This window comes from Acromyrmex echinatior, chromosome 7, assembly GCF_024713525.1.
Source record: "Acromyrmex echinatior isolate Ae372 chromosome 7, ASM2471352v2, whole genome shotgun sequence".
In the NCBI taxonomy this organism is placed as follows: domain Eukaryota; kingdom Metazoa; phylum Arthropoda; class Insecta; order Hymenoptera; family Formicidae; genus Acromyrmex; species Acromyrmex echinatior.
Window position 1 is genome coordinate 14,307,892 of NC_141858.1, and position 13,090 is coordinate 14,320,981.

General features: G+C 34.8%; 2 protein-coding genes across 3 annotated transcripts in view; one reads left to right on the plus strand and one right to left on the minus strand.

Moving 5' to 3' along the window:
- Positions 1-9,289, minus strand: part of spg (dedicator of cytokinesis spg) — a 54,602-nt gene extending 45,313 nt beyond the window's left edge. For both annotated transcript variants that reach the window (XM_011068601.2, XM_011068593.2), the window contains exons 1-3: positions 8,946-9,289; positions 976-1,059; positions 1-52 (exon numbers count right to left, since the gene is read on the minus strand). The exon at positions 1-52 is cut by the window's left edge and continues 142 nt beyond it. In XM_011068601.2, coding sequence (XP_011066903.2) covers positions 1-52; positions 976-1,059; positions 8,946-8,982 — 173 coding nt within the window. In that variant the 5' untranslated portion in view covers positions 8,983-9,289. The remainder of the gene's footprint in view (positions 53-975; positions 1,060-8,945) is intronic.
- A 121-nt stretch (positions 9,290-9,410) lies between these two features.
- Positions 9,411-13,049, plus strand: LOC105153617 (hypothetical protein). Its single transcript, XM_011068567.2, has 2 exons — positions 9,411-10,530; positions 11,312-13,049. The coding sequence occupies exons 1-2, from the start codon at positions 10,216-10,218 to the stop codon at positions 11,594-11,596; spliced, it is 600 nt and encodes a 199-aa protein (XP_011066869.1). The 5' UTR covers positions 9,411-10,215; the 3' UTR covers positions 11,597-13,049.
- Positions 13,050-13,090: the final 41 nt, after the last annotated feature.

Here is a 13,090-nt window from a genome sequence, read left to right on the forward strand (position 1 = left end):
GGAAAGATCCCCTTCACTGCGCGATTCTTCGTCGAGAAGCCTCTATACCAGCCTGGAATCGTCAGGAATTTCATTTTAGTTGCATTTTACCGATCACATTCCACTTATGTCTGAAAATACCTTTATACCTATATACCTTTAGCACTACAGACACGCAATAAAAAAATATAGCTATTGTTATTAATTTAAACAATGATGAACGTGAATATTGATGTTAAAATTAATTAATACGAAAAGTAACAGTATTTAGTTATTATATAAGACATCATCAGTCAATGATTTTGCATGAACCTATAAAATACGATCTTCTTCCTGCACTGAGAAAAAAATTGCCTAAATTTAAATAAATATTTATTCGAATACTGCCAACTAAACATTTACAATAAATAAATATTTACTTAATAAAAAGAAGTGATTGTTAAATCAAATTAATGTTTTTTTGTACCAAATAAATATATTTTTATATTTAATAAATATTTAGTTGGTACTATTGAAAAATAAATATTTGCTGAAATTTAGGATATTTTTTTCTCAGTGTGTATTATTATTCTGCTTGCTAAATAATTCTATTAAATTCCGTAAATTAAATTCTATTAAATTCCGTAAATTAATTTGATTAAACTGTCTAAAATTAATTTTAACGAGAAAATAGTACAAATTGTTTGATATAAGTAGATACAATAATTAATGATGAAAAGAATTATTGCGTATTAGTAAAGACTTAATGCAAATTTTTAAATTCAGACAAAAATGTTGTTATTATCTCTTTAATATTCTCTTTTCGACCTCTCTCTGTATCTATATCATTTCCAGCGCACCATCCTGGTTCAGAATGCATAATTACGTTATCACTATCGCGCTTCCTGATGACTTAATCATTTCCCTTGACGTTAAACGATATTCGAACTTGATGCAAAGTACATCGATTTCGCTCATGCGAGTAACACGGGTAAGATCAAGTATCAAATTACGTACCCGCACACTCCTCCAAGATCTGTACGGTTTCTCCAATTTCCAAGGGTAATCCATATCGCGTGTCTCCCCGCCAGTTGTATACAGCTGTAAAAGAGATCATAGTAGACATTATCAGTGAGAACTGTGTGCCACGATATGACGCAATGATATTTTTAACGAGCATCGCCATTGTCACCGATTAACTAGATCTCGTTACATCGTTCACGTAAACTAAGGTATCACCATGATAACTATTAAAAGTACGCGACAAAACGGCAATCACGCCTCTATCATTCCATTATCTTATAATTACTTAAAAGTAACGCACATAATTCTTAATATTAAAATTAATCGAAACGGCAAAATTATAACGCAAGTATATATATATATATAAGAATCGAAATTTATTCGTATTATTATATTATAAAATGTTACAATATGAAGTGTACAATATAAATTGTAGTATTTTATATCGTGCGTATCTGTATAAACTATTTTCTAAACTATTATTTATTTATTAATCAATATTAATATTATACATAATTATATACGTGTTTAATTTGTATAAATTATAAATGCGTATATTTGTACAATTAAATATATATAATTGTATATTCTATTATGTCTGTTTTAATTGTTTCTATGAATATATAGTGTTAACGAACAATATCGTATCAGGAGATAAGATTCTATCGTTTTAATAGAGATACAGCTTTAGGTATATATATTAGGCTATGTTGGCATTATATTGATGTATATCTTTGCAGCTGCATTTTTCTAAGTATTTTATTCAACGAGTTGATAACTGCTAAATTCAAGCTTGCAAACAATAACGGGCTTCAATCATACGAACAAGTATCAATGATTCTTCATCGAGATCGGTATCACGGGATTTTTTTTAGAATTGTCAGTCATGATAAGCCGGCTTCAGGGTACCGGATACGCGTGACGATGCACGTATGACGAGCCAACTTCCGGTCCTCGGTCGCCAGAGAAACGCACGCGAGACGCATCTCAATGAGCGCATCTCTATTTCTTTCTCTTTCTCGCTCGTGCTTTCTCAATCCTTCTCTCTTTCTTTTCCCAACTTTGTGCGTTTTCTTGTGGATACGGTTTGTGGTTTACGTACGCATAGGTATACGCGAGATGTCGAGAAAGTACACAAAAAATTTAGAATTGATATTTCTAGAATGGAAATTTAATCTATTTTCGATAATATTTTGATTAATATAAAATAAAACGGTATATGATTGTCAAAATGAGGAAATGTATTTTTTCGAATGTTTTCTAAGCAACCGGGACTTTCTCGTGAAGTTTAAATTTTTTTTTTAATTTATTTATAATTTCAATTTTTATTTTCTAACACACACACACACACACACACACACATAATAAAGTTTAGACATTAAATAACGAAGCAGTTTGGTTCTCGTATAGAAACTTATAAGTTGGGTGATGAGAGGATGTTGCTACTCGTCTTTTTTTGGGACATCCTGTATACGTTAACTGGCATTACGCACTTGTTCGCCCACGTTTGGGACTGTCTACGAGCAATGTGCGTGGGACAATGTGGCACAATTTTTGACAGCTACACATCGTGCTGCGCCACATGGATTGCCCATTTCTTTCTATCGCAAGCGATACGCACGCATTTCATTCAAGCGTATCGATTACTGTTCGACATCGTTCATAAAACTCGATGGAACGAAAAGGGATATAAACGTGAACATCGACACGATGCAGCGTGATGTAATTTATAAGCTGCATTAACCTGGAGAGAATTGAAATGAATTTTGAATACAAAGTTTTATTTAGAGTTAAAAGTAATCAACGACGAATAAATGTAATATGTATTAAAAAAAGGAATATGAGATGAATTTAGAATCACTTCGATAGTGTCATAAATTCTAAATTTTGCAAACTTAAAGAAGTAAATTCAGATGTCAAATACAATTATAATGTCAAATGCAAAGGAAAATTCGTCGCTCTTTGAAATCTCACGAGATTATAAATTAAATTACACGCCGCCAATTGTTCTTTAAATCTACGGATCTATGGAATCGTGACAAAACAGCACGGAACGTCTGCGTGAATAACGATGGTGGTTTTCTTTTTTTTTTTTTTTCTTTTTTATACCGGACAATACAATGAGATATTTTGCAGAGGTCCGCGACAATACGCTACCACGTGTACGTCGTGAAAGAGACAGTACGATCAATAGAATGTCACTTATACGGAATGTTTTGCGTCACCGGATGGCAGACAGACTATTCCGCATAATCCCTTCTGGCCTTAATGGAAAATTTCCCCGTTTAATAGAGACAGATTAGATATAGCTTTCTTCACGTATGTATATTTCTCTGGATGTTTAACTTCATATTCAAAAACATTGAGAATTCACAGATAAAGTAAATTAACTTTTCCGAACAATGAATGTATGTCTCGTTAAGATAATTTGAATAAAAAGCACGAAAATATGGTGAAATAATATCGACAAGAGAAATTGCAGACAGTTCCCAGTGAGCTTCACACAAATAATAAGGCAAAACGTATATAACGTAAAATAAACTGTAATAAAATAAAAAAAAAATATACGCGCGGAATAAAAGATAATATCCTGCTATAGTATTGATATATATATTATAAAATATATACTAATATATGTAATATTATATACGTATCTAATATATAAAATATATAATATAACAATACACCATAAAAATTCAGAAAAATAATAATCCTATGTAAATAAACTTCTCTGTATTATACTATATAAAACTTTACGATGAGTTTATCTTTTCATGTATCACTTCTTTTTCTCTTTCTCTCTTTCTCCTCTCGTAAAAAATAAAATGCAAAATTATTTAAAATCACTTTTTCAAAGAATTCCATTTCCAGCGTGGCACGAACAAAGGATAGACCGCGAAGTGTTCACATCGCGCGGCTTTCCCCCATAGCTTTTCCCGGGGAATTAAATCGATAACTCCCTTTCTCGACCGTACGAAACATTCGCGACCGTAGGGGAACCGCAGGCATAGGTCTGGCGGCCATTTCTGCCGTTTTTTCCCCCGAATTTTCCGTCCTACGATCCCCTGCGATCCGCTTTCTCCCGGAGTGTCAATGATGGCTTCGTGTGTGCGTCAGTCTCGAAACTTAAAAATTTTCGTGCATCCATTTCGATGAAAATGCGAGAGAACACGAAACGAACAAAAACCTTATGAACATTTTTGAAATTACTGTATGAAAAATTCCATATAAAAATATTCACTTTTATTTCAAACATTCCTAAAGAAGAAACTATTGTAGAAAGAAACTATAGTCTGTTCGCTTGCACTTTTTTAATACTTTTTATACTTAAAATGAGATAGATGTGTATTTGGCGCTGAAAAGAGAGAAAGCGAAGATGCCGAGTGTAAAAAGTGTAAAACGAACAGACCTATGAAATAAATTACAGAAGCTAAAAATTGCCCAATCACAGTCGTCAATTTTTAGTTTCTGATTTCTGATTTTTGATTAATATTTATTGTGGAAGGTCCATAAGCTAAAAATTGGCCAATCACAGTCGTCAATTTTTAGCTTCTGACTTCTGATTTTTGACTGGCTTATTGTGGAAGGCCCATAAGATTGTACACGTACAATAAACACATGACAGTAAATACTAGTAACAGAAGGGGTAAAGTTGACACAAGGGAACCATTAGAGCTCTCGCTCATACAAAATCACACGTGCGAAGGCAGGCAGTGTCGGATATCAATAATGCCGATGGAAAGATAGGACTGCAACGCTCGAGAAGGGCAAAATGAAAACAAAAACAATGACATCTAAAATCTTAATGCCTCTTGGATCCCTGAAGGCTTTCCCGAGAAAAATTGCGTACCAAGCCTCCGTAGGGAATAATTCGAGAATTAAAAATGTGTCCATAATCCAGAAAAATAAATTGCGTTATAATAAATTTGTTAAAGTTGAAGGACTTTTTTTTATTAAATCATAATAAATATCGTCTTCGTAATTTGACCTATGTATTTGCACGCATATATGTTGTACTATGTATTATTTTAGTTGTTTATCATTTTGTAATTAGACGTGAATCTGGGACACGAGAAACAATACAACAAAATTTTCGCGGTTGCGCAAAATACTGTCGGCTATTTTCTGCCGCGCGGCAGAAGCGAACGCCGCACATTTTTCGCGCAACGGAAATGTTGCTTTATGTACGATCATAAAATGTCAAAAGCGCCGGTGGGTCATATCCATGCGTACGTACATACGACACGCCGGTTAAATTACCGGGAGCTTTTTGCCCGCGTAAAATGTGGTTAACAAACGGTGAAGGAGAGACGGCAGGAAATGCACCGATAACGTCACTCACATTGCGAGATAGCTGATACTAATATTAACATTTATGTGCGGTTGAATAGGTTTAAAAGTTGCATCGCGTAACAACGTCTTGTTGATAAACGTGAGATTTATGAAATCTTAAAAAAAATAGATACAGATATAAAAGTTTTATTTTTAAAATTTATCCGCCACGAATCTTATTTTTAACATTTTTTTTATTTCTGTATAATTATATATTTATATATTTTTTTTTCAAGATTCATGTTTATCAATGTTGCGTTAAATTTTGCAATAACGCGAAAAGAACGATTTCGCTGAAGTATTAAAAAATATTTTTATTGAATCATCAAAATAAATTGTATAGAACACTCAAGGTGATTCCTAGAATATCAACAGTTTTTTATATAATAGCACTATCATGTTTAAACGTTCCACATAATTATTTGGATGTCCAACGAAATTATTTTCAGATCTGTATCTAGCTACATTTTTTTATGCTCCAGCAAAATCGTTCTTTCCGTGCAGAAAAATAACATCAAAAATATAGAAACAAATTGATGGATACAATTTCACTGTAAAAATTGGAATAAAAGTGAAATTATATACAATTTTAAAAGGACTGTAGCATTATCTGTGGAATACTGGAAATAGGATACCGGCGGAATATCGTAAAAAGAGAACGAAGGCTTTTTCGATATTTTTGAGTTAAAATGGATCTCCCTTTAGTGTTCAGAGTTTACGGCACGAGGGCCTCGGTAATGGCAGGAATAACGCATCTGCAGACTTGCCACGAGAGAGAAAAAGAGAAAGAGAAAGAGAGAGAGAGAGAGAAAAAAAGAGAGGAGGAAGACGGCGCAATTCTACATCTACAACGATCCCGCTAAAAAGAAATAATGCATAGGGGCATGACCGCGTGAATAGTGTCGTACATTGGTAGATTGGAAGATTGTGCTTTAATCGCGTCGCTAACACACTCAGACCGTGCGAGTCCGAGCACAGCCGAGAAAAATCCCGGAAGCTATCACGTGCGAACAAGGAGAGTCTGCGAATCGTTCTACTTTATATCTGGAGGAAATAAAAAGACTCGCAAAAAATATATGTACTTCGTATGTATTTCGAAATCAAAATTCTAGCGGACAAATTTTATTTGGAGTTTTCTTAACATTAAAAATATGAAGTTTCTTATTCCCTATAAAAGGAATAAATAAATTACTATGAAAATAAAAAAGTGATAAAAAAATATAATACTTCATCGATACATAATTTAAAGAACATAATTTATTAAATTATTTTATCTAATAAATTGCATAAACAGGTAAATGGCTTCAGGTAAATGGCTAACAACGAGAAACACCGGTAATTAAAAAGAGGAAGGCTGAGGAATCAATGATTAATCTCATCACCCTGACTAAAAGCGTTATTTATCGGATTAAAGCCGTTTACACTGCTTGAAAGAAGATTGAGTTGATGGTGATGCTAACGACTTTAAACTGAGCGCCGAGGATTAACGCGAGCGTTAATTAATCGCGAAAAAATGCCGGACGAACGATGCCGAGCTGCAAATTGATTCCGATTCCGAAGCCAAAGTCTCGTTCTTCGTCTTCACATATTTTTTGCCGCGTCAGAGATCTTCAAGCAGACGCAGCCACTTGACATAGCTAACCATCGTCGTACATAAACATTCCAGTACAACGATAAAATTCCATTTACATGATCTTTCGAATATTTCCTCATCTTTTCTAAAAAAGTATTTTTCTTTCTTTTTGGAATAGTAAATTCAGTTGGACATACTGATGCATATTTATTAAAGTCGTGATACACCGATTTAATCTGTGTAAAAATCAAATGCAAATATTTCGAATTATAAAATACATTTTATTTAGCAGCACACTGAAAAAAAATGACTGAACGGATTAATTGGAAATGGACAAATTAGAATTTTCTGGTTAAATCTGCTAAAACTCTATTGGTTGAAATAATTGGAATTTTGATGATTGATATTGTATAATCAGAATTTTTGCAGTTCGTTCGTTTCAAATCAAATATTTTTCTCAGTATATAATAAAATGTACGAAGGCAATTTAATAAGTCAATAACTGTTTTAAATTTTTTTTACTGAAATTTGACTTATTTTTCAACATAGTCTCCTTTTAAAAAGTCACTGATTTATCAAACTGTCTCCGTATTGAGGACTTCACGTTTAATTCGTTTTTATATTTATATTGAACATTTCTAGTAAACATACGTCAATTTGTGTACGATGACTTTAATGCGCACTGAATCGAATTCGCTATAAGAAATATTTCTTTGCGTTCTCTATAATGAGTTTTCTACACTAAGTCATTACCTAAGATTTAAGTCTTAAGCCGTAAGAAATTGACCAATCGTAATCGCTTATTCTTCTCACATTCGACTATTATTGATTAATTTTTTATGGCTTAAGATCTAAAGTTTAGGTAATATTTTATTATAGAAAGCCCATAAAGGTTGCACCACAGACTTTTGCATAACGTATAAGGCACAATAGAATCAACCAATCAGAATCCTTCATTTCATATTCCGATTCTCTCTGAAAAGTCTGAATTACGGCCAGCTCCGTAAACCACTACGTTTGTATATTTTTGTTAAATCAAGTAACGTGGATTTTATATAAAATTGCTGCAACATTTTAATTTGCAATATTAATTAAACTTCACATCAGATTTCTCTTACTCAGATTTCTACTGTTTCTACCAATGTAAATTAACTATAATCTTGGTTTTCAACTTACTCTTTTTCTAATTCTTAGAACTAGAACATATAAATAAAGTTAGCTGAACCGAGATTAAAATTAAACTATATACAATATTTGCAGAAACGAGCACGTATCGTTAAAAGAGTGATTAATCTGTTACTTGTTGTTTACAGTTACAGTTCAAACAACTTGACGTTAAAATCAGGGATTCGTGTTTTTATAAATTTTCTTCTTATACTCTGTGCCATATATCTTTACTCGACAAAACGCGATAATTAGTGTGAGTCAGGTTTCCCCGTATCTCTCGTACGCGAAATGGAATTCTCCCATGTAATATAAACGCATTACCTACTACTTTAGCCTCTAATATAGCAAATCACCAGTATGTACACCAAAATTATCATTCGTCATCGTCGAAACATTGTCATAAAGGATTCTTCTTCCTTTTGAATCTACTGAATCCTACAGCCACGTAGCAACATTCGTGACATTCTAGATAAGGATGCTGAAAGTATTCGTCGTACATCGGAGGCGCGAAATCCGGGACCGACCCGGCTTTATCAAGCACGGACTTTACTACTCGCGCGCACGATCAATGCATGAATGAAGCACACGCAGAGACACCCACACGCGCACGCACGCCGCACGCACGCACACACATACAGGCACATCACCGCCGCCACCGCCGCCGGCGAGAGAGTCCGTTTGTGAGGTTCCTCGCAAACGTCATCCAAGCGAAATTGTCGCGAGCTGTCACGCGCCGCGCGATCTCGCGATCATTACGGGGGATTCCCGGCCGGACCGGCCGGATCGCGCCGTGGAATTTGACAGCTCCGAAGTGAAACGGCAAACGGAAGGAGAGGACGAGGACGGAAGGAGAGACGTATTCGCGCACGTTGTACAAGATAAAACGACTTACCGACGCCGTACTTGGTGGTTTTCGTCGTCGTCCACATTTCGAAGGCCGGACGGTGCGACGCCGACGACGTGGACCGGTGATAGCGATAGCTACATGCCAGGGTGGCGCGTCCGCTGCTGTCCGCTGCTAAGCGCGCGTCCTACTCACCTCGCGTGATAATTCGTCTGCGACGATTTTGATTATCACGAGGGGCACGAAAACACAAACATTAGGTGTGTTCGGCCGCACGAATATCGCACACTGCGCCGCGAGTCGCGACGACAGACGGCTGGCTGGCCGTAACGAATGGCGTTGTTGCCGGTACGAATAGCCGCGAATGCCGCGAGGCGAGCCGCGACTGACTGACGGCAACGCCGCCGCCGCCCTCCCCCCTTCACTCGTCCCCTCCCCCCCCGCCATGCTAAGGCCGGCCGTCACTGCGCGTCACGTGGTATATGCGTCAGATGCACGGAGTAAAAAAGTAACTAGAGGCGCTAGCGACGTATTATTAAAGAAAATGCGTGACTGCTACAACTTTAATGGTTTTAGCTTGTAAACGTTAATTTTACGATTTATTATTAGAGGATGTATTACAGAATAAATGTATAGTAACGAATGCAAAAATTATACTTTGTTTCGTACGAAGCATTTATTTCGTTTAAAGGCGATTCAGAGAACACGAGTTCAAAACTAAAGACGTATCTTAAAGATTCTTTTTAATATCATTGCGTCTACAAGATTTTGTCAAAGAATGTCTCAACGTTTTGAAAATTATTTTAAAAATATAAACAACGCTATTTCATTACGATTATACTCTCGCGTGATACTGCGTTGATTATTCAAAATCTCGAATTGTTAAAATCGTAATTCTTGGAACTATCGATGGTGCAACCACTTTGCTGATTATATTCTTATGTACTGAAAAAATATAATATAACACTGAGGATTAAAAAAGTATTGGAGAAATACAAAACAGTAGTTTTTTTAAATTTTCGAAAATTGCAATTCCGGCGAACGTTTTCAAAATTAAGCGCCAAGTCCACCAATCAGATCGTTCCTCCCGATGCGAGTTGCGCGGAAACCCATAAAAATGTTATGGGAACGAGAGTTTCCCTTCTAGTTGTTCCATGGGATATCAGGTCACATCAGGTGGTCAAAAATCATTGAGAAACGGTTACCAACGGTCGCGATAGCGTTTCGATCCCTCAGGTTTAGAACAGGACTATCTTGGACGGGGCCCCAGGATTTACGACGATACAATTATTACCTATAGACGACAGGCTTCGCCAAGATGCGACCAGACTCGCGCAGCGTCTCGTTCACGTTTCACCGGGAGGTGCTAAGCGTGCGAAACTCGCCGGAGATGATGCGGAGCTCACGAAATCTGCGTCAGCGTCTGCAAGATCGATTCGAGAAAGATCGGGGATCGTCTAACAACGATGCGAAAGAGAAACCACAGAAGACAAAGGATTCGACCGACCGGCCCTGGAACAATATCAGTCTTGGCAACGTATCCGCGGATTCGAGACGAGCGTTACGAAACGGTGCCGAGAAACTGTCCAGGACAATATCCTCCGTGCGTACTACTTTTGGCACAATATCTCAGGTAAGATACATAAAAATTTATGAACAAATTGACAAGAAATGAATTTTACCTTTTTATGTTTCTTTTACCTTTTATGTTTCTTTTAATTGAACTGTCTAGATTTCAACAAATTTAAATTAATATCATCTTTTCATCTTTATTTAATATTTAATGATGATTCTAATTATTTGGTTCAATCAGAATTGATCCTATTGAAATTATAAAACAATTATTTTTATATTAATTAGCGTTAAATAATTTCATTATAAAGTAACAGAAATAAGAAGACATTTTAATGTCTATTAAAAATTTTAGTGTAAATGTCTAATGGCTTTCTACAATGAGCCATTACCTAAGTTTTTTAAATCTTAAGTTATAAGAAATTGATCAATCATAATCAAGAATATAAGAAGAATAATCGACTATAATTGGTCAATTTCTTACAGTTTAAGACTTTAAAGCTTAAATAATGGCTTAAAAATTAAATAATTATTGTAGAAAGATATATTATTAGATATATAAATTTAATGTATTATATTATAATATAACAAATATATAACATCAATAATATATTAGGTGTTGGAATTAATTCGTAGCGTTTTACAAGTGATGGGAAGTACTTTCATTAATGTATTTTTTAATGCTCATGTGAAATAAATAACATTCTTTCATTAAAAAACGCTACGAATTAATTCCAACACCTAATATATATATATATATATATATATATATATATATATAAATAATATATATAGCGAAACACTAAGCAAATGATACTTAAAGAATTCTTTCCTATGTATAGAAATTTAAGAGTTCCACACGTAGACGTCAACGACTGGAGGAACAACAGTCTCCATCCAATATGCAGACACCTCAAACTCGTTCCCGTCAACTTTTAGGTCGCACACCGACTAAACTCTACAGTCCTTTTGGCATCGAATCACCGAGACATGCCTGGAATAAGGAGAATGAAATTAGCACGCCGGTACGTGCAGTACGTGCCTCATCGCCAGAGTGCAACATGCGTTATATACACTGTAGACCATTTCGCTTCACAAAAGTAAAAGGATTCTCCATGTTGAGATAAGAGAAGAGCCAGGAGCCTTCTCTTCAAAGTTACTGCATGTCGATCTCTCTTTCTTCCTAGCGAACGCAGCCAGGTTTGCGTGCCTTGTGTGCAACAACATTTATATATCGAGTATAATTTATTTATGTTCAGTCGCGAGCAACTCGCCGCAAGCGATGCGATTCCGTCATTGAGGCAGAAATGATGTTTTTTTTTTATACAAGTAGGATAGGACGAGACTGTTCCATCAGTTTCAATCCTGTGAGTTTTCTACAAGTCTTTATCTTTAAATCTTAAGTCATAAGAAATTGAACAACCATAATCAATTATTCACATTCTGTAACTAGTCAATTTCTTACGGCTTAAGATTAAAACCGAGATAATGGTTTACTGTAAAAAGCCATTAAAGTCAAGGTTCTTAAAGACTAATGTTTTTTTTTTTGACACACATTGTGTTTGTTTTTAAATATGTTTTTAATGCTTCAAATATGCAATTAAGCATGTTTTACACTTATTTGAAACATGCTTAAAACATGGTTTTTTACCAACCCTGATTAAAGTAATATAAAATTTACGGCAGCAAACAATACCTCTACAGTGACCTGCTCACAACTACTTTATACATTTATCTTACCTTAATCATGATTGCTTCTCGAAAGCACAAGATCTTTACATGTTCAAAAACACGAACACTATCGCAAGAAATGAATGGGAAAGCCTCGCTCTATCCTAATATTTATAGATATGTTAGAAGAGAAGAGAGTGTACCTTTCATAATATTTATATCATTCCATCGCTTTCTTCGCTTGCGTACATCGCAAACTCTTTCTACTTTTTTACACATATTTATATAAATATACATACATATATATATATATATATATATATATATATATATATTCATGCAATAATACATGGCAGGGCCAATGCTTTTATTCGACCGAATGTCAAACGCTGGAAGTTGAAGTAAAAAAAAACTTGTTTGCGCAAGCTCTATCAAAAGTTATATATATTAAATTTAAACTTTTGTATATGCGCGACGGGCAAGAAATAATTTCTTGTAAATTTTTACAATACTCAAAAATATATTTTAAGTTTACATCATAAACTGAGGATATTTCACAATTGTATTACATTGCGACGATTACTCGTTCGGGGATGGATAGGATAGTTTTTTTTTCTCCACACAAGATATAAAAAGTAAATTTTTTTAATGTTAGATTTTTTAATGCTAAATTATATGTATTTATTCTTCATTTATTCTCTCCTTTTCCCCAACGGAATTGTCGCAAAATATCTTTTAATTTGATATATATTTATGATATGTACATAATACAGCGAGTCTCAAAAATGATTGCTTTAATGATAAAAATAAGGCAGCTCCAAAACGGCCTCGATATAGCCCTGTTCTCAAGCTACGACATATCTAATCTTAATATTTATTGGCACTATAATAAAAAATTTTTATGAAGAATCCAACGCGTGTGATACCTTCGATTTGAGACCCTCTAGAGA